Source organism: Macrobrachium nipponense, chromosome 20 (genome assembly GCF_015104395.2).
Source record: "Macrobrachium nipponense isolate FS-2020 chromosome 20, ASM1510439v2, whole genome shotgun sequence".
Lineage (NCBI taxonomy): Eukaryota > Metazoa > Arthropoda > Malacostraca > Decapoda > Palaemonidae > Macrobrachium > Macrobrachium nipponense.
Genome location: NC_061089.1, coordinates 12,563,074 through 12,585,845, shown reverse-complemented (window position 1 = coordinate 12,585,845; position 22,772 = coordinate 12,563,074). Strand labels below are relative to the sequence as shown.

Here is a 22,772-nt window from a genome sequence, read left to right as displayed (position 1 = left end):
TCCCGGGTGTAGATTGTTGCAGCGATCATGTTCCAGTAGTGGCAGATATAGCCCTGAAATTGAAGAAAGTAAATAAGAAGAAAGACGACAACTGAAACTTCTCAGAACAGATGAACAACTTGAAGAACAATACAGAGTGGACGTGTGTAATAGACACAAAGTTTTAAATAGTGAAGAACCTTTAGGAGGGAAAGAGGAACTGGATAGAAATTGGAGAAACTTAAGGATGGCATTTACTGAACCAGCAAAAGAATTGGTACCCAAATAGGAAAGAGCGCCTCAGTGGCGTGATGGTATGATCTTCACCTGCCACCTGGGTGGCCACAAGTTCGAATCTCGGGCATTCCACTGAGGGGTCAGAGATTTATATCTCTGGTGATAGAAGTTCACTCTCGACGTGGTTCGGAAGTCACGTAAAGCCGTTGGTCCCGTTGCTGAATAACCACTGGTTCCACGCAACGTAAAAACATCATACGAACGAACCAAACAGGAAAGAAGAGGAAGACACAGATGGATGACTGACTCAACATTAGATAGGATGGAGGAGAGAAGAATAAACTAAGAAAACAACCCTCTGACATAATGAAGACCTAACCTTGGAAATTAGACGCGTGTAATGCGGCAAAGGAAGATGCAGGGAAGTGGGAGAACTGGAAAGACAGCATAAGATTGAGAGCATGCATGGAAAGATAAAGGAGGTGGGGGGAAAGGAAAAGAGTAACGGGAGGTAATGTGATTAAAAACCGTGAAAGAATAATTGTGATGGAAATTGAACGAGGTTTTGAAACGAAGGGAAGAAAATAGGGGTGAAAAACCGAAACTACACGTACTTATGCATGGACCTGATATACTAGGCGATGAAATAATCAGTGTAATTAAAATTTTTAAGGAAGCAAAGCGCCCAGGTAACGAAGTTGCAATTGAAATATTAGCAAGTGGAAATTTTGGATTTAGAAAAATTGCAGTGTTAGCCAGGAAGATGGATACATACCAAAAAAGATTTACAAATCCATCTTCATAGCCATACCTAAGAAATCTGGGGCAGTCGATTGCAATCTAGATAGGACCATCCGTTGTTGAATGAGCCAGATAACAAAAATAATTCTAAAAGTTCTTTTAAACAATAAAAAGAGAACTAAAGCCAGAAATTGCAGAGGAACAATACGGATTTGTAAAGGGGAAAGGAACAGGACAAGGAATTTTCTTCAGGCGAATGTTAACAGGAAGAGCAATAGAAGTTCAGAAAGATGTGTGTGTGTTTTATAGAATATGAAAAAGTATTTGATAGAGAAAGGCACACTGGATTGGTAGAAATACAACAAAGAATAAACATAGATAGCAAGGACATCTTACACATTACCAACTTATACTGGAGTCAAATGGCAGCAGTCAGCATTGACAACAACTTATCACAATCGGTGGAAATAGAGAGGAGTTCGCTAGGAATGTGTATTATCACCAGAGAGATCATCTTGAGAAGTACAGAGGATATGGAAGGGATTAAGATTGGGGGAGTAAATATTAATAACAGATACTCAGATGATACAGTAATCATTGCGGACACAACTGAAAAACTGCAATCATTAGTAGACACAGTTAACAGGGCGAGTAAAAAAAATAGGACTGGAAATTAATGTAAGAAAAACGTTAGTTGTAGTTGCATAGAAGAATCAAGATCCACCAAATTTTAATATATTGATAAACAACATAAGTATAAAACAAGCGAATAGTTTTGTTTACCTGGGCAGTCTACTAACGCAAGATGCGAGAGCAAAAAAGATATTGAGAGGAGAATTCTGATAGCTAAAAACTCCTTTAAGAATATGAAAAACCTTTTGGCAAATAACAGAATTGAAACTCAAACAAAAACAAGAGCAGTGAAAACGTATGTGTGGTCCACCCTTATGTACGAATCAGAGAACTGGACAATCACCAGGGAATTGAAAGCCAAGTTGAACGCAGTGATGTTTTATAGAAGAATGCTGAGAATATCATGGGCAGATAGTGACAAATGAGGAGGTGTTGGCAAGAATTGGAACAGAGAGCCCTTGTAAGAGAAATAAGGAAGAGACAAATGATTTTTGTTGGACATATAATAAGTGAGAAGATAGAGCATTGTGCCTTACTGGAAGGATAGAGGGGAGGAGAGCGAGAGGTAGTTACTTGGACAGCTTGGTGGGAGACTTGGATGGAGATTCCACAGTAAATCACTAATACGAGCGGCTAGAGATCGAGAGAGGTGGAGACAAATGACCGCCAACGTGTTCAAGACACGGCACTTTGATAGATAGATAGATAAATCACAAGGCACATATTTATATACTTACGGTGGAAAGATTTTAGGTTTACTTCAAGATTTCCAAACAGGTGGGCAACAGAAAGTTGCTATTTTTGAGATCTTTAGTGAACTTAGACTTAATGTGTCTGGAGTTCCACAGTAGTATTCATAGTCCACTGTTATTTTTAGTCTATACAGGTATAATGGTTTTTGGCTTGGAAAACAAGATGATGATACTGATGATGCAACACTTGGGGGTGTAGCAAAGTTTCCACTTATGAGAAATGAAGCTGCTCTTAGTCTCAAGCACCAGATATATCCAAAGAAGGATTGATGGACGTAACATCGCACCCACATGCAAGAAGTGCAATGTGAAAATTGAGACCATAAACCACGTAGGAAGCGAATGACCGGCACTGGCACAGAACCAGTACAAAACGAGGCATGATTCAGTGGCAAAAGCCCTCTACTGGAGCCCATGCAAGAAACACCAGCTACCTTGCAGTAATAAGTGGTACGAGCACCAACCTGAGGTAGTGATGGAAAACGATCAGGCAAAGATCCTCTGGGACTATGGTATCAGAACAGATAGGGTGATACATGCAAATAGACCAGACGTGACGTTGATTGACAAAACCAAGAAAAAAGTATCTCTCATCAATGTCGCGATACCATGGGACACCAAAGTAGATGAGAAAGAAAGGGAAAAAATTGATAAGTATCAAGACTTGAAATAGAATTAAGGATATGGGATATGCCAGTGGAAATTGTACCATGGGATCAGAACCCCGAAAAGGAACCTGGAAAAATTAGATGCTGAAGTAGCTCTAGGCCTCTTGCACAAGTGTGTGCTCCTGGATTCCTAAGGACGCAGGATGCAACCCAGAACCCCTTACTATAAAACCACCCAGTCAAATACGACTGTGATAGACCCCCCACCCAAAAAAAAAAAAAAAAACTGTGCCAGATAAATTTGTCTTATGTAAAACCAAATTTTAAATGTACTCCATGACACCATAAAAGGCTCCCTATATTTAGGTTATAAGGGGAATGATAGGCTGCAAACTCTCGTGGGCTCGGACACAAATTAATAATTATCTTAGTCTCTAGCAAAGCTAAACATATAGGGGAGACTTTTGAGATGAGCAGCTTGTAGTTTTTCCAATTTAGTTCTTAATCTCTGACTGGTCCACAGGAGAAAGTGAATAAATTTAACTTAAATTGAGTATTTGTTAAATTAGATTTTCTTTTAAATTATTTACTTTAATGACTTAATTCTGCTTTTTTTTCTGGAAAGAGACTTATTACTTACAGTTGTCTTCCATCTCAAGGTTGATGATGGTGCTATTTCCCTGCCACAGCCCCTATTATCATGGATGTTAGTTATCGTTGAGACATGGCTCGTGCAGCTTCTGAAGCATCAGGAGTGCTAGTCAGAACTGCCGCAGGCTCCATAGCAGAGAGACTGAAATACCAGTTACAACTGGTGCACCCTCTTAAGAGGAGGGAGCGCTAGTCAGAACTGACGCAACCTCCAGAGGTGAAAACTGCAGATACAACTGGCACAACACCCATAGAGGTGAAAGTGCATGGCATATCTGGAAAACACACTACAGAATCAGGAGTTCCAGACAACTGGCGCCGCCTCTGAAGAGACAAAATTACGTTGATGCTGATGTTCCCTTACATTAGGGAAGGTAGCATTTACATTCCTTCTTTGGTTAGCAACAGTACTGGAAAATTGTTGTGTTCTTTCCTCTCTTAAAGCGGTCAAGAAGTCAACCTCCAAGACCACTACATGCTAAGAAGTGAAAAGACAGTCCTCCATGTGCCTGTGGGCGCGAGACTCCATTTCTTCTGAAAGAACTGGAAAGAAGGAGCAGAACTGTGGATAGTAGTTTTAAAAGAAGGAAACTCAATTCCATCAAAGAGCAGCCACTGCTGATGAACACTCCGATCACATTAGCATCTTACTCCGTAGGATCGTTAAAGTTTTGGCCCTTGTGGAAGAGGTAACTTCCTTAAGGAAAGAGGCAATAGAAAAAAGTACAGGATGTCAGGTCGAGGGGGTTCTACAATTGGCTGTTTGTAGTCCCAAAAGCCAGAGGAGGATGGAGACCAGTCCTCAATGTGAGCGCACTGAATTTCTTCATGGAGATGACGAAATTCAAGATGGAATCAGACCACTCAGTCCTAGCAGCCATTGATCAGGGAGACTGGATAATCTCTCTAGATATGCAGGATGCGTATTTCCACGTTCCGATTCATCCATCCTCAAGGAAAAGCCTGAGATTTGTTTTTCAGAAATAATTCTTTCAATTCAAAGCACTGTCCTTTGGCTTTGTGATAGGTATAAATATATGATATTATACCTGGACAATTGGCTGATACGTTTACCCGCAAAAAAAAAAAATGCATGGGGGACTTTCAGAAGACTCTGGAATTGACACAACTAGGATTTAGTGGAAATTGCAGTTGACACAATCTCAGATTTTCTATTCGGGGATTCAGATAGACTGAATTTTCAGGTTTTGCTGCTCCCAAGCAAATCTAATCCTGCCCGAAAATGGTAAATCATTTTTTATCAATACAGAAATGTTCAGCAAACAAGTGGATGAGTTTGCTGGGCACTCTGTCACCAATAGAGAAGTTTGTCAGGCTAGGAAGATTGCATCTGAAGAGTTCTGCAGTTCTTAAAGATCAGCTGGGACAGGAAGAATCAACCAGACTTCGTTAATTTTCCCAGTAATGAAAGAGATCAAAGAGGGCTTGAAATGGTGGCAACTAAGGGACAGGTATCTAGAAGGAAACTCCCCAAAACGTCTGAAACCAATCATAGAGTTTTTTTCCGTCGCATCGGATGTAGGTTGGGGAGCTCGCCTCGGAGATAAGGAGATCTCAGGTATAAGGTCTCAAGAGGAAAAACAATCTCATATAAACAATCAGGATTGAAGTCAATTCATCTGGGCCTGCTCCACTTCCGAGAAGAGGTATGGGGCAAAGTGATACCAGTGCATTCAGACAACGCCACGGCACTGGCTTATTTAAGTCGATAGGGGAGGGGGGATACACTCCTCAATCTTTGAAACCTTCTTCTATGGGTAGAGCAGAACGGGATGAAACTTGTCACCTGTTTCATTCAAAGGAAACTCAATGTCTTAGGGGATGGGTTCAGTCGAGAGCAACAAGTCCTTTCCATAGGGTGGACTCTGGATCTCAGAGTATGTGAAGAGCTATGGAAACTGGGGGAAACCATTTCTGGATATATTTGCCATGTCCAGAAACCACAGACTTCCTCTGTTCTACTCCCAGTTCCCGGACCCTTGAGCCTGGGGAACAGACGCCCCCTTACTAGATTGGTCAATCCTAGATATGTGTGCTTTTCCTCCATTCAACTTGATAAGATAGGTGATGAACATGCTCCAATCTCATCAAAATCTCACTTTTGACACTAATAGCTCTCTATTGGCCACAAAAAGAATGGTTTGCCAATCTACTAGCCCTTTTAGTGGACTACCCGAGGCTCCTGCGTACCATTCCAGAGCTGCTCAGACAGCCCCATTTCAAGTTTCACCAAAACCTATCCACATTGACCCTGACAGGTTTTCAACTGTTGTCAAACTTCTTCAATTGAAGGATTTTTCAAGAGCAGCATATCAGGCTATTGCCAACAGTAGACGACGATCATCTAACAAAGTATGTCAGGCAAAATGGTCGATTTTTAAGTTATGGTGCAGAAGAAATGACATCTCTTTTAAAACACCATTAATTCAAATTGCAGACTTCCTCTTATACCCAACTATTAGGGGCTATAGATCAATGCTGAGCTCTGTTTTTCGGCAGAGAGGTTTAGACATCACGGCAAATCAAGAGATCTCGGACATCATCAGGTCTTTTGAGTGTGGCAAACCTAAGACAGAGGTCGGTTGCTTGCAGCCTAGACGTAGTCCTTAAGTGGCTTTCAGGACCACAGTTTGAGCCCCTGCATTTGGCTTCCGTAAGAGATTTAACCAGGAAGACCCGTTTTTTAATGGCTCTTGCAACAGCAAAGAGAGTTGGTGAAATCCATGCCTTAGATAAAAGGGTGGGTTTTTCTTAAGGAGATGCAGTGTTTTCTCTTCAGCTAAGGTTTCTAGCAAAGAATGAGTTATCATCGAAACCATGGCCAAGATCTTTTACAGTAAAAGAATCTTTCTGACTTAGGAGGCACAAAAGACAATGAAAGATCTTTGTCCTGTGAGAGCCCTTAGGTGTTATTTCCACAGGACAGAGATCAGGGGACCTATGAGCAACCTATGGTGCACAGTCAAGAATCCCTCGAGACCTCTATATAAAAATGCTATCTCATTTTTTATTAAGAGACCTTATTAAGGAGGTGCATTTGCTAGTGGGAGAACACTACCCTAACTTGAAAGTCAAGGCTCATGAGGTAAGAGCGGTGGCTACCTCTTTAGCCTTTAAGCATAACTTGTCTCTGTCAATATATTGCGAACAACTCACTGGAGATATAAGTCTATTTTTGCAATGCACTACCTAACAGAAATTGAAACTTCTTATATGACAATTGCATAACACTTGGCAAATTTGTCAGTAGCAGGCACAATTTTAGGGGAGAATGTGAGAAGACACATTTGCTCCTCATAATTTTAGAACCAAGTAATCTTGAGGCTATTTTGAGAGTATTTATTTGTTATTTTTTATTCAGGTGATGGAATTTTGTAGGTGAACGGGCATTATATTTGGATACTAATGACATTAGTCTAACCCTGGGCAGAGGCTAGGTTTTTAATCTGATTGTCTGGTTGGTTTTGCTCGTGGTGGTTTTGGCTGTTATCGGTATATTCCTCAGGTGTGAGATTTTTTGTGTTGATAGAGGTGTTCAAGGCCACACTGTTGTAACACTTAGGGATGAGAAGAGTGCTCATTAGAGGCAGTACCTACTTGAAGCGGCTCTCTCCCCAAGTAAGGAACAACTAAATTTAGTTTTATAAAACTTTTATGAATTTTTGTATATATATTTGAATATGTCCATGAATCCCCACCACCTATCAATGTGGGATTTAGCTGTATAATTACTGGGTAAGTTACTAATAAAATTATTTTTATAATAAAATAGCTAGTTTTACTAGTACTTACCCATTAATTATATAAAAGAGCTCAACCTCCTTCCCTCACATGGACACAATTTTATTGGATGGAGGGCAAACAAAATTGAGGTAATTTCATGTAGTTGTTCCTCTCCCCCCTAAGAAAGTGGGTGGAGCCTGTTCACCTACTGGACACAGGAAGAAGTTTTTAACTGCAAATTTTGGAATTCAAGCTGCTGTCCGGTAGAAACCACAGTTGTATTATTACTGGGTAAGTACTAATAAAACTATTTTATTAATAAAAATATCATTTCATAGTGCAACTGCAAGGTTTTCCTTCTGTTACACCTTTGTAACCTTTTACTCTCACTTTTCCTTTCAGTGCTGAATGACCTTATAGATCCCAAAGTACAGAACTGTGGTTGCTGAAACTCACAGCATTATTTTAGTTAATATATTTGCATGATGAAAATTGTGGGGATGAAGTTAGCCCCCTATAAAGTGTATGATTCTTTGTTCCTCTGCAGCGCTAGATAACCTCCACCTAAATCTTTTCATCACCTGTATTTCTTTACCTACGAGAAGATTTAAAAAAATTCTAGGTGCCATTCTTTGTAGTAAATACACTTGCAGGCAATATACCCATTCTGTCTTAATCAATTGTCAAAAAAATAGGTTTACTGAGAGAGTCTTACTAGATTTCTAGGGACGTGTATCGTGGAGAAATAAATGAATTTTGTCCTTGTACTATTCTATGGTACCCTATTTGGTTTTCAGTAGCTAACTGGCATGTTAAATTGTTATACAAACCTCTAAGCTCTAATAAATTTCTTATTCCCTATCTCAGTATTAATCTTATGTGAGTTCAATACCACACAGTGTTCTAGAAAATTTATTACTCCTGTGACCACTTATTGACATGATCTTCCTTATCATGAGGGGGAATGGTTAGAGCCTCAGAAATTTACACTTGGTGCAAGTGCTATTTCTTGGTCAGATTGACTGTACATAGTTACTTAAGGGTCAGTTTATTTGTTAGCCAACTTATTTGACTTATATGTATCTTTGTTTTTATTTTATTTCTCTGAAAATATATTATTTTCAATTCCTTTTTCTGTACTGATTTTCAAACCAGCTTTGTAGCTGGGCTTGTGATGATGATAATATTCTTGAATCTTTTGACTACTTAACTTTGAAGGAAACTAATTCATATTTTAATTTGCAATCAATATAACTTTAACTTGGAAGGTGGAGGATTTGAAGTTTTTCATAGAACATCTTTACTCTTGGAAATTAAATCCTCCTATTAAAAAAATGTTTTCATTTAATTATATTTACAAGTACTATGTACTAAAATCTTTTTTTTTAAATGTGCAGGTCAAAGAGGGCCAATAACTACTTTTATCCAACTGAATTGGTAGTACAGTATAAATATGAGTGGTGTCTTAGTTTTTCTGTGATCTTCACAAACCATAAAAGTTTGATGGAGTGATTAACACACCCTTAGGGCTAATAAAGTAAGACAATAGTTTTGAGAATAGTTTCAAGACTGTGAAGTTGTTATTGAACCTTCTTAGGGAATCTTATGGAATTCTTCGTTTCAGATCTTACTAGTCAATTTCACAGTGAGAGCTATCACTATACTCTACTAAATAAAACTGGCAAGTAATACTTACAGCCAGTGCTTCTTTTCCCATCATTGTAGATAACTAGTACACAATTATGGTTGACTATATACAAAATATCCTAAACTCAAGATTAGAAGCCATTAGAAAAGCAGTCATACAAGGGCATCCAAAGATTCATTATTCTTAAGGAAAACAACTTCACTACAAAGGAAACCCGATGACTTACCTACCCTAATGTATAATTTGTGATCTTATGCTTTTCAGGTAATCGTGACAGACATTTGAACAAGAAGTGGCGGAAGATGAAGATGGTATGTTTATTCCCGTAGCTGTGAATAACCCATCTTAAACAACCTTCCAGACTGGCATCCATGATGGAATAAAAAGTTTCATGCGCCGAAGGGTAGATCTGAATTTCAGGTATGTATGATAAAGGAAAGTACAGTAATACCTTTTTATATCATTACCTATTTTAGACAGGGAAGGACCATAGCTCTTCCTTGTTTGGAATATGAAAATGTTTTTGAAGTTCAGTACAGTATACTACAAAATACTACTTTTGCACTGATCTAGTGAAAAGTGTTCTTTAACAATGTACAAAAAGTCAGCTTGCTGTACTTGTCATTTCTCTATAAACTATCCTTCATTCTGATATGCAGGTTTTAGTATTATCAAGAACGCTGTTTCCGAGGTATTTTGACTTGCATGATAAGTCAAAATCTTTGGTACTATTGATGTTCTCTTCAAAACCAATTCTGTTTAGGTTCTTGTTTGTATTTTTTGAGGATTTCACAGCAACTAAAGCTTGTCCCTCAATCTCTTATTAATTATATTAATAATTTTGTGAATAAATATTGTACACTAAGTTATTTATCTTATTTAATTTTTAGGAAATCTCTTCATTATTCCTTTTATGCATTTCTGTGGAAATTTTAATAAGTGGTTCTTTTCCAGCTTTTCATAGGAAAGTCTCTAAAATCCTACAAGATTTTCTTTACACAAGGTTGATCTTAGTGTAAATCTTATTTTCTCTTCTCCCTTTCCTGAATTTTAATATAGAACTCACCATGTCTTCACGTCCATAGAGGTCCTACACTTAGGTATAGGAACTCTATGGATGTAAAGACATGGTGAGTTTATTAAAATTCTGGAAAAGGGAGAAAAGAAAAGTTTTTATGCTCATAAGAGCAATTGATTTCAGGCAATTGAAGATCAGTTTTCAGAGGCCTTCAATCATTGTTATCTCCTTTGGCTTGTCTGTTTATTCTGGCTTTTGATATATTAATCTCAAAGTACCTGAGACTATTGGAGTTAAGGCCTCTAGACCTTTCTTTGGCAGATAGTTGTAATGTATTCAATTTTGAGCTAGCACTGGATCAAGTTAGAACCAAAGCCATCAAATCATAACCTAAACTTCAGTATGGGATATATTATTTGGAAAGATTTATTTATGGGTATTAATTTGTTGCAACTGGGTCATAATTAGTTAAATATTTAACTGAGACATTGGGAGTCTAAAGTACAGTATGTCAAGCAATTGGCCAAAGATTGAAATTTGAATCTGTTTTCCCTTGTATATAAACTATATCAAAAGCTCTTGTTGTGTAGGGGTTAACTAACTGTATATCATGAAGAATCTGTAGGTTTTTCAGAAAAATGAAAAGTGTGCTCAAAACAAACCATTGACCAAGATCTATCAATTAAAAGTTTTCTTGCACTTAAAAATCAAAAGTGATATCTGCAGATCGCATTTGTCATAAAGGTAAAAAAAGAAAGCTTAAGAAGTCAATATTTAATTCCTCCTTTTAAAAGTTTTACTATCAAATTATTTATTATGGATTTTTACCAAACATTCAGATGTAAAATAGATCAAATTTAAACCTTGGTTGTGTCCTAGGGGTTTCCTTCCACAAATATTAATCTATGGATGTTGATTAACATATTCCTTACAATTAAATTTATGGCTCACCTTCTAATGACTGTGGAAACTTTGGCATGCTTGAAATGACTGGAAAAAACTTTACAAAATAGAATCGATTTCTTCACTCTTTCCTGCTCTCTTGACTGTCGTTGGCGATTTTTCTATATTTTTACTATAATGATCAGTAACATGATCATCATGAACACCACCATCATTACTATTATGATTATTGTTATTATTACTATTATCACTATTATTAATGTTATCATCATTATTTTTACTATCCTTATTAGCAACACTATCACTATTTTTAGTTATAAAATCAGTCTTTTTGGGCTTTGCTGCACTTGGAATGTTGGTGCCCTCTGTAAATTCACTGATTTCTGCTGTCCGATCAGCTCCAGTTTCACTTTCTCCACCTCCAGTTCCTTGTGACTGATGGTGTTGCATCTGAGAGAACTTGGCTAATCTAGTCCTCACTATTTTCAGGTGTCTCAATATGTAATCTTCATGGGGGGCCATGATGTGAGCTCGACTTAGGCACGACTCTGCAGCAATCAGTTCTCCTCTTTCTACATACACTACACATAAGTTATGGAGGCCCTGAACGTTGCTAGGGTCTACAGCTAAGATACGCTCGTAGCACTGCAAAGACAAGAGCCATTATCAACAAATTAGATAAGTGTAAGTGACCTGAAATATATAATTAAAAGTTCAAATACTATATATTATGTAGTAAAAGACCAGGATCTGAGCACCTTTAAAGGTTGGAACAATGTGAACATGTTTTACTAAAACTCAAAATGCCTTTGTTAAATTTAGCAATGAAAGCAATGAATTATGAGTGGATTAGGGTACTACAGGTAGACAAGCAGCCTCATCCACAGTAACAAAAAAAAAATAAAAGCTACTTGTCTTAAGCAAATAGGTGAAGGAACTTGTAGGCAGGTTAGTGATAAGTTTAGTGTAAATGTGGTTAGAGACCTGGGCATTGTTTTATCTTGTGATGAAAGAAATCAGAGGAAGGATAGTAATAAAAGTACATGCAAAAGTGTGGGTTAAGGAAATGGTCATGATGTGTGTTTGTGGGTGTAGAAGGTCTGATATTTTCAGATGATAATGCTTTTGAGGTAAGAAAGAGAAACTTCAAAAATTTAAGTTTGCAGATGATGATAAGTGGAGAAAGTCGAAAGTATAAATTGAGCGACAGTAAGGTTATGAGGGTAAATGATAACATGGAGAGAATAATTTTATCATGGATAGAAAAATGCTTTGTTAGGTATTTGGGAGCCAAAATATAATGAAATGAGGGTACGTACTATGAGAGAAGAGGCGAGTCACAGAAGCAAAGAATGTAGACAGTTGAGTACAATACTTGGACTGTTAGGAAACTAGGAGTGTCTCTTTGGCTGAGTAAAGTACTCAGACTGTTAGGAAACTAGGAGTGTCTATTGAAGACAAGGATTAATGGTAGAGCTAATATACTTTGTGGGAAGAAGTGTGGGTGATTGATCAATACAAAGAAGTGAGGGTGATCGATCAATACAAACATAATAAAATGGTTATAGAATGTGTGAAATGGGGAATCTTAGTGTTTTGAGATGGTTTGCTTATGTTATTCTCCCCTTGCATGTATACTGACAAGTGGCAACCGAACACATACAAATCCAATGCCTAGCAGTGCACTGCTTCTCTTCTTTTGAGTTCAGTTGCTCACATACATTATCCTTGTTATATTGTAACCTTATCTAAAAAAGAACCTACATTTCAGCTGAACTTGTTTCATGTCTCATTCCAACCAACATGGTGCAGTAAGGCATTGCAGGAAGGAAGCAAAGATACAGGAGGATTTCAGAGGATTAACAGCTAGCTACTGAAATAGACTCTATTTGCTGGTATGTGCACTGTAATGTAGTTGTAACGAGCCAACTAGTGCCAGTATTTCACGCACTGCACTTAGAAAATACTGATACTATTTTGTTAAATTCTGCTTTAAGCCTGTGTGGTAAACAAAACATTATTCAAAATGGATTCTCTATGTTCTCAGGCCACTTCTGCAATTCGTACTTTGCCCTCTCAAACTACAGGAAGCAGACGAAACATGGACAGGTATAGAGGTTCCCTGCCAGACAGGTCCAGTGCTGCAGCTACAACTGATGGACATTGAAATTAGTGCTGATGGAAGAAGACAGGGGTTGCCAAACAGGGTGCCACTTACAGTGCTAAGCCTATACCACCCTCTCCAGAGGAGAGCCCCAACTGACATCGGATGGGAAGACCTGCTATCAAGATACCACAGCCAATATCCATTTCCCTCTCTTACAGTGTCACAAAATCCAGGATTCAGATATTGCCAGACAGGTGCCTATTATGAGCCCTCAGCATCTTGACCTTCTGCACATTTCTAGGAGCCCACTACAACCCCCACTGGTTACCCCAATGCTAAATGCAGGTTACTATACAATGATACCTGCTTTAGGATCCTTTACAGCCATTCCTACCTTAGCTGAGAGATCCTGTTCAGTGAGGATTCAAGTCCATGAGGATGTCCAAATGCCACTGCAAAAAGAGTGGCAATTAATCTTCCAGAGTTTCTCCAACGTCGAACAGGTGTTCAAAGCCACCTTTGCATGCCGCCCACTTCCAAAGACTTTTTTTTTCTACACCAGGACACTACACCAGTTCAAGGACATGCAGATCTCCAAGGCAAATGAAAGAAAGCCCCAAAATCCATCTTGAGGAAGATGCTGTACCTTTCACCATCAATGCACCTTGCTAAACGGAGTGCAGCAGCGAAGAGCCATAGGAACTACAATGTTTGCGCCATAAAATACAAGTTCAGTGTCGACTGAGTGGCTCTCCTGTTGTTTCCAGAATGGGAGCAACAATATAAGTTGTAACAATTGGTAGGAAATCCTGATAGCACACAGTCACGAAGATGGATGTACAACGGGTCCTCCCTCACCAAAGCATGAAGATCTTGAATAATCCTGTCAGTGTTCTAGGATGAGGAGCAGTAACGATGGTCCTGATTTATGGCCCAGCCTCAACACAGTTGGTTTCATCCTGTGGTATGAGCTAGGCATACCTGCCGCCTTGTTGTGTGCTCCACACAACAAGGCGGCGGGTATGCTGAGCTGCTTGCCTGCTTGCAATACATTTGAGATTTTCTCTTTGAGACATTGCAAATATGCATTCTCAACCACATCTAGAGTGTAATGGTTGAGAACTGGCACCAGTGGGTGATGGTCTGTCATCAGCATAAAATATTGGAGGCCTAACAGGAACAGTTTGCATTTGGATAAGCCCAGATTACTGCTAATATCTCACTCGATTGTGGCATAGCAAGTCTCAGCGTCTGCAAGGAAACGAGAGCCCATGGCCATGGTCCTGTAGAAAGGCATACGTATCATATTCCATCGAGTCAAGAAGCATTGGTCTGTAGGATGACTGGGAGGGCTGGATCAAATACGTATGGCAAGGACAGGTGGGCTAGCCAGGGCAGTCTTCACTTGGCGTAATGCTCAGTTCTGAACCACGGTCCATACAAATGAATGCTTGGGTCTGAAAGGCCGTCTTCAGAGATCTAAATCTGCAGAAGGTAATGCTGGAGGCAGCGCGTACAAACTTGCCCTTTTCTACTTTTCTAAGTGTGATGCCAATCTTGCTGTACCTTGCCAACATCATCTCATGGATGCCTTGGAGATCTGCATGAAATCCTTGTCGAACAGCAGAATCTGTCTAATACCTTGATGCAATTCATGACATTTTACAGAGCTTTGTCTCCTCAAGGGCAGTAGGCATCTCATGTGGTTGCAAATCCTATTGGACCTCTGCGATGTTGGAATCAGCCATAAGGTATGATGACTGTGGTTGGTTTTTGATCCTCTGCAAGTTGGATTTGCCAGTCAGTACCTATGAAGGGCATCTACAGTGGTAAGATGGTGAAGAACTTGTCCTTCAGATCAACACTGCAGACAATAGAATACAGTTAGGGTGACTGGAGGGCTGGGCGTTTTACTTGGCCATTGAGGTTCTTCAAGTTAAAGAGTGATTTGAATAAAGACTTTGTCCTTAGGTACTACGATGACCGTAGAATTTAAGGAAAAAGGCATAAAAATCACTGTTGACCTCAAAAACCTCAACAACCAAGTAAACACCCAGCCCTCCTGTCACCCTAACTGTTGTCTCTTGTCTGCAGTGTTGATCTGAAGGACAAGTTCTTCACCACTGTAGGTACTGACTGGCAAATCCAACCACATTCATCATACCTTATGGTCCAATGGGATTTGTGGCCACATGAAATGCCTCCTGCCCTCAAAGAGACAAAGCTCTACAAGATGTCTAGAATTGCACCAAGGTATTCGACAACATCCTGCTGTTCAACGAGGATTTCCCCAGCCATCTATGCAGAATCCACAAGGATTTCCTCAGCCATCTACGCCGATTCCACGAGATGATGTGACAAGGTGCAGCAAGATTGTCATCACACTTAAAAGGGGCAGGTCTGTACTCGCTGCCTCCAGCATTACCTCTGCGGATTTGGATCTCCAAAGATGGCCTTTCAGCCCCAGCATGCATGTTTATGGACCGTGGATCAGGACTGAACATTTTCCCGAGTGAAGACTGCCCTGGCTAGCCCACCAGTCCTTGACTCCTTTGATCCAGACCTCACAGCTATCCTACTTACCAATGCTTCTTGACTTGGACTATATGCCTTTCTACATCATGGCCATGGGCTCTCATTTCCTTGCAGAAGCTGAGACTCGCTATGCCACAATCGAGTTGGAGATGTTAGCCATAACCTGGGCAATGTCCAAATGTAAACTGTACCTGATAGACCTCCAATATTTTATGCTGATGACAGACCAATACCCACTGGTGCCAGTTCTCAACCACTACACTCTATTTGCAATGTCTCAAGGAGAAAATCTCAAATGTATCTCAAGCAGGCAAGCAGCTCAGCATACCCAATGCCTTGTTGCATGCTCCCATCACCCTAGCTCATACCACAGGACGAAACCAACTGTGTTGAGGCTGGGCCATAAATCAGGACCATTGTCACTGCTCCTCATCCCAGGACACTGACTGGATTATTCAAGATCTTCGTGCTTCAGTGAGGGAGGACCCGTTGTACATCATCTTCGTGACTGTGTAGTATCAGGATTTCCTACCAATTGTTACAACTTACATAGTTGCTCCCAATCTGGAAATGATAGGACAGCCACTCAGTCAACACTGAACTTGTACTTTAAGGAGCAAGGATTGTAGTTCCTATGGCTCCTCGCTGCTGCACTCTATCTAGCAAGGTGTGTGTGTATGGCAAAAGGCAGGCATCTTCCTCATGTGGCCGCAAATCCCATTGGAGCTCTGTGATGACTGATAGTTTTTGATCCTCTGCAAGTTGGATTTGCCAGTCAGTACCTACGCCCTACGCAGGGCATCTATAGTGGTGAAGAACTTGTCCTTCAGATCAACACTGCAGACAATAGACAGCAGTTAGGATGAAAGAGGACTGGGCATTTTACTTGGCCATTGAGGTTCTTCAGGTCAAGAGTGATTTGAATAGCTTTGTCCTTAGGTACTATGGTGACCGTAGTACCCGAAGACAGAGGCATAAAAATCACTGTTGACCTCAAAAACCTTGTAGCATATTTCCCATCAGCCTACCCCATACCACAGGACTAAACAAACTGTGTTGAGGCTGGGCTATAAATTAAGACCATCATTACTACTCCTCATCCCAGGACACTTGACAGGATTATGCAAGATCTTCGCGCTTCAGTGAGGGAGGACCTGTTGTACATCCGTCTTGAGACTGTGTGCTATCAGGATTTCCTACCAATTGAAACAACTTGCATTGTTGCTCCCATTCTGGAAATGACAGGACAACCTGTGGTTACCCCGTGCAACAGACACTACCACTTCTGTAGAGATTTCAGAGAAGTTGGTGTCCCACTATGCCTCAGGACCAACTGCACCTCAATTCCCCAAACAAGAATTCATACACAGTCCATTGGCTATGCTGAGGCTTTGAAGCATCTTATACTGAAGACAGTGCCCTCTGGCAACATCGACTGTACAGACCGACTGTGACCTCTTGGAGTTATGGAACACTGCAAACTAAGCGGGCCGCTCTCCTGCACAAATTTCGTATGGCCACCCTGTGTGCTCATCCTTGATCATTCTTGCAGTAATGGCCAGAACTGAACTTATACAAAGGTTGATCCAATCAACATGCTCATCTCCTACCCAAACTAAAAGTTTGATACTCAGTCAGAATTCAGGATCCAACTTTTCATGATTGGGATTGTCAAGGGGGCTATGAGGCACATCTCGGGATTGTCAAGGGGGCTATGAGGCACATCTCCCCAGTGGATGAGTATACTGGAGGACCCGGCACTCCCTGTACCCAGTACCAACCCCTGGCACTGACTCTCTGCCTCATATCCCTGTGGACCATCACACTGACACAAAAGAATCCTACAGCCCCACGTAGATCTCTCAGGTTTTCTAGATAAAGAACTCGCTCGGGACGGGACTACGAGCGTGATAGGTGTAGATGATATAATCTATATATGTAACATGAATTAGTCCTTGTATCATGCATTCTTTCTTCCCATGTATATATATAAAACATTGTATATAGATAACTGGCAACAAGCAGCATGCTGCTTCCCCTCTCCAAATCCAGTTGCTTACATGCACTGTCCTTGTTATATTGTAACCTTACCTAATAAAGAACCTACACTTTAGATGAGTTTGTTTCATATCTCCCAACCAAGTTCTTCTTCCTACTTGTGGCTCATTGCCTCCTAGGAGAGGCTGAGTTACCCATGAACTACAAAAACCCAATCAACCCATATGTGAGAATGAAGAAGCTAAAGAACGAACTACTTTTGCACAATCTATCATTTGTTGCCTTTTTTATCCTAGACTTGCTAGTGGAAGACCAACTATCCAACAATGTGTCTGCTGTTGCTTACCACAATTCCAGTGTCTTGATAGTTTGCAACAGGTGATCCTCCTATAGTTATGGTAATGGCTGTAGCTGAGCAACCTGACATTGACCACTTTTCAGTGAGTAAGATGACTAAGAAGGGGACATGCAAAAAGGAAGAAGCATTCTTGTTCTTCCTCCTTGTCATCATTATTTACTTTGTCATTTTCTTCCTCTTCTTTGTCCTCACTCTCTCCCTAGCGATTCTGTTGAGCTGCAAAAGGATGGTCATGTGTAGCCTGTTAACTCTTGGGCCCCTGCACAGTCTCTGTACTATATACAGGCAGTCCCCGGGTTACGGTTCTTGAGATGCGTTGCAAGCCGAAAATCGTCGTAACCCGGAACATCGTAAAAAATCCAAGAAATCCTTACTTTTAATGCTTTGGGTGCATCAAAAACTATGTAAATTGCATTATTATTGCATTTTTCATAAAAAAACCTTCAAATATTGATTATTTTGCATTTTTAGTGTCATTATTTCTTGCGCCAGATGAGCGTTGTAGGCGTCGTAACCCTGGAAATAATTTCTGATGGATATAATTGAAAAGCGCCTTAACCTTGGAACATCGTAAGCCGAACCCGTCGTAACCCGGGGACTACCTGTACAGGTAACCATTAGGTCAGGATCTCCATACATCTTTAGAGGGATGTAAGGGGCCCTGTTTCACCCTCTCACTTGGAATGCTAAGGGAGAGATCCCTGTTGATCCCTTCCACTTCTCGACATTGTTCTCAGTCTCCGTGTTTGGTTGTGACTGAGTATCGATGCTGAGGGGGATCAGGAGCAAGGTTGTTCGGACCCAAAACCTGTAGGTTCCAGTCTCCATTGAGTCTCTTTTGGTGGTGGATGGGAGCAGGAAAAATAGGGGATGGAAATATAGTGTGGCTCCATCTACTCTTAAGATTAAAGGGGGTTAGCTGGGACCTCTGGGGATCCTTTCAGGCCTGGGGAATCTGTTCCTCCTCAACCCCTTCAGGCCAAGTTATATGGCAGTGTTTTCAGGAGGTGGTTTCACTCACTGTGAATGCAGCAAGGCTGCCCATGATCTCAACTTCAGAGTTAAATTTGGGCACTGCTTGTAGAGAAAACAGTAGCTCAGGATGCCATAATCACAGTTAGCTCATGGTGTTTTGGGGAAGGTTAATGCCCTGATCTGCAGGTATGGGAGTTCACTTGCCTCCAGCATATCAAGCAAACTCCTCCACCTACTGTTTTTACATCAACAGAGGTTCTACACACCAGAGGGTGTGTAAGACTCTCCCTTCTAGTTGGACTGGAAAACAACCTCCCCACTGAAACTCCACCAGGAAGCCTCTCAAACCTTAACATTGCAAAGGCCAATGCTTGGTGTCTATAGTGGTGGTGTTGGTGCAGGTAGTCTCATGGTAAGACCTGTGGATGGGTATCTTCACTGGCTCACAGATGTTACATCTTTAGATAAGACTATGATGTACAGGAGGTTATAGGTGTTGGGTGGTAGGACCATTGCCTGTCTGGTACATCAAGGTGTCCAGCTAGTGGGAAACCTCGTTTTCCTGCCATTTACCCCATGATAGCAACCACTTGCTGCAAAATAGTGTTTGGTGTTGGGCTTACCTCTGTACTTTCCTCCAAGAAAAAGGTAGAGGCACTGGTTAAAATTTTACTGGAAGAAATTGTAGTATTCCCTGTTCACCTGTGCAGCATCCTTCAAACCCTTTCAGGTAGCAAAGACACCTATAACTAAACATTCAGCCAGCAAAAGTCTCCACATCTGGGTAGCAGAAGTAGCCCTAGACACAGAACTCCAGAGAGTGGTGAACTGGTTGGAAGAGGCCTTGAGGTGCCAAGAGGGTTCTGGTCATTGAAGGGTAGCACAGAGACTATCCGATTCATGGTTCAAAGAACATCACGCCTCAACAAAAGGGTGTCAAAGTATTCCTCTGTATTTCTGAGCTGAACAACCAAGTTACCAAAGGTGGTTGGTGATTGGTTTGGGTGCAAAGGGGGTCAGGGGTGTGAAGAAGCTGTCAAGGGAATTGTGGCAATAAGAATGATGATTCTGCTTTGCAATAATTAACTGTTGCATTTCTTACATGATTTCAACTAGCTCCAATGCCCTGGGAAGGCATTACAGTTTATTGAGATTCTTCATAATGTCAATAAACATACTGAAGGTCTTCCTCATGTGTTTATTGAAGGCAGTTGTTGTGATACAGATCTGCTTTTTCATCATCGTTGTCTTCAAAGTCTTCAACCTCCATCTCACCAGCAGGTATCTTGTCGGACAAAACTTGGAAGCCATGATCGCCTCCGTTGTCATCCAGCCACTCGAATACATCATCCTTGGGAATGTTGTTACCTTCCTTTGTGAGTTTGGCATGAAAATCTTCCTTCTTGAAGCCTTGGAGTTGATTATACCTTCTTCCCCTTTCTGGATAAAGTTCCCAGCATATTCCAGCGAATACTCTCGCAGATTTCCAAAGCCTATTTCCCAGTGTATCCAAGCCTTGCTGCTCCTCTTTGTCCTCAAACACTACCATCACTTCCTCCAGTAAAGCCATTCTGTTTGCTATAACACCCTGGTCTACTTGTTGAATGAGTGCAGTTATATTAGTACACAAAACCGTGACCCTAAGATGACCATCAATAACAACTGGGTCGTGGTAGAATGCACAGGTACCTTGTCAAGGAAAAGCAAACCCTTCACCCAGTGCCCAACAATTCCCAGTTCCAGTGTCTGATGATGAACAACCTCCTCATAAAAGTGGTTATGAAACCAACCAGAAATCATCTTGGAGGTGAACCAGGCCTTCAGAATGATAACAAAAAAATAACTGGGAGATCATCCATAAACCTAAGCACGGCACATGGTTGCTTTGCATGTCCAACTGCAGATGGTTTAGGCTACAATGATGCCCACCAGAAGCACTTGCATAAAACAAAGCAGATGTGCTGCTTCAAAAGCTTTCTATTGGGCAAATTCTTTTTCTTATTGTCAACCAAGGCATTAGTGGACAAGGAGCAATAGAATAGACCAGACTTTCCTTTCCCATCAAGTCTTCCAACATTTGCCTAAATTCCTCTGTTCCCTCCTTGTAAAGCATCCAAAGCTTCACTATGAGTCTTCTTATTGGAAAGCCCATATCAGATCTTGAACCGAGACAGCCAACCTCCAGATGCCTCATTGCAGACCTGTGAACTTCATTGCAGCAACCTCCAATGCAGCATTGCATACATCTGTGCACGCTGGCCCTCCTTTGTTAGAGAAACCAGATCAAAGTTGAATGTTTCATTCCGCCATGAACGAGATTTGCCCACAGGTCTGACTCTAAGACATTCTCCCAAAGTCCATTGTGTACTACATGTCCTTGACTGATTTGCTTTCCTGCAAGGTAGACCGAGCAATGCCATATTCCATGATAAGTGCCCTTGAACAACCATCCTCAATCCTCGTAATGATTTTCAGTTTTTTTTCTTTTTATCTGTACCTTCCTAGCTCTCTTAGAAGATGGCGGGGCCATACACAGCACACACCGCAATAACAATAACTGCAGGCACTACAACAGAAGCAACAAGCTGAAGGGAAAGCATTGCAAAATGATCATACATCAAGATTTCAAAGGACGAACATTGTGAAGTGATGTTCAACTATAAAAAAGAAGCTTGTCAGCTTTCAACTACAAAAGCAATCTTGTCAGCTTTGCTACGAAGTGCTTCGGTACTCTTTGAGCATAGTCAATTAGAGAAGAAAATTTTTATATAGTGCCAATTTCAGTCAACCATTAAAAAAAAAAAAAACCAGCGTAGTGATGTGTTTTTCCCAGTAGTGCAAGACTTCACAAAAACACAAGTGCTCATCCACTAGCATACCCCCAGCACTAGGACTATTGCCACTGGGAAAATTGCCCATCTAGGAATATTGCCACTGGGAATATTACCATCCATTGAATACTTAAAAAACACATCAAACAGGACTGCATTTAATTGATAATAGTTTAGGGGCTTTTCGCTGCGATTACTCATATGAACCTGTGTTGTGTTTGAAATTTATTGGATAAACGACAAAAGGCGGCAAATCAAAAATATTTCCTCTTTGGGAAAATACGAAGATTTAATAGGATATTTTACTGGAAAATAAATTAAACATAAAAAAACCAACACATACTATAATAAAAATCTCCACGAATTTAAAAAAGAATAAAAAATTATAAATTTTACTACAAGGTATGAATTTAATGCATGCAAAGTCTACTTTGCATAATTACAAGAAATATATTTTTCACAAAACTTACACAAACAATCTGGAATCGTCATTGTTCCTACAACCAATTCTTCCAAAATGACTTGGATATTATAGCTTTTACTGAATTATTTATTTGTACCTACCTATTATAACATGACAATCATGATTATCTACTTATGAATGAAATCGTGAGACATCATACCTTTTCTGCAGCATCGAGATCTTTAATGTTGTTGATGTAGATATCACCCAAGAGAATGAGGCCCTTCACGTGATCAGGGTGGTGCTTCACCAGCTGATTCAGAAAGGGAGCAGCTTCCAATGGCCGGGAATCGTCAGTTAATAGTAAGGCAAGATTGAAGAGGGCGGAACGGAAGTCTTCCTTTAGTTCTATTGCCTGAAAAACGCATTATCTTAGTTGCCAAAATGACTAAATATTTGCAGTAATAATAATAACATTCCTTAATGAGCAACAGATAGTGAGCGTAACAGCGACACAGGGAAAGGCGAAGGGTTTCCAAATAAATACCTTTCGGAACCACTTTTCTGCATTCCGATAATCCCTGTCGTCCATGGCAATCATCCCCAGGTTAAAATAGACCCGTTCGTTCTGTGGATCTCTCTGCACAAGAC

At 40.5% G+C, this 22,772-nt stretch overlaps 1 protein-coding gene across 1 annotated transcript in view; it reads right to left on the bottom strand.

Moving 5' to 3' along the window:
- Positions 1–10,770: 10,770 nt before the first annotated feature.
- LOC135219716 (protein O-mannosyl-transferase Tmtc3-like) overlaps positions 10,771–22,772 on the bottom strand; it is a 533,724-nt gene continuing 521,722 nt past the window's right edge. Inside the window, exons 16-18 of the mRNA XM_064256711.1 lie at positions 22,669–22,772; positions 22,342–22,536; positions 10,771–11,559 (exon numbers count right to left, since the gene is read on the bottom strand). Coding sequence (XP_064112781.1) covers positions 11,014–11,559; positions 22,342–22,536; positions 22,669–22,772 — 845 coding nt within the window. The 3' untranslated portion in view covers positions 10,771–11,013. The remainder of the gene's footprint in view (positions 11,560–22,341; positions 22,537–22,668) is intronic.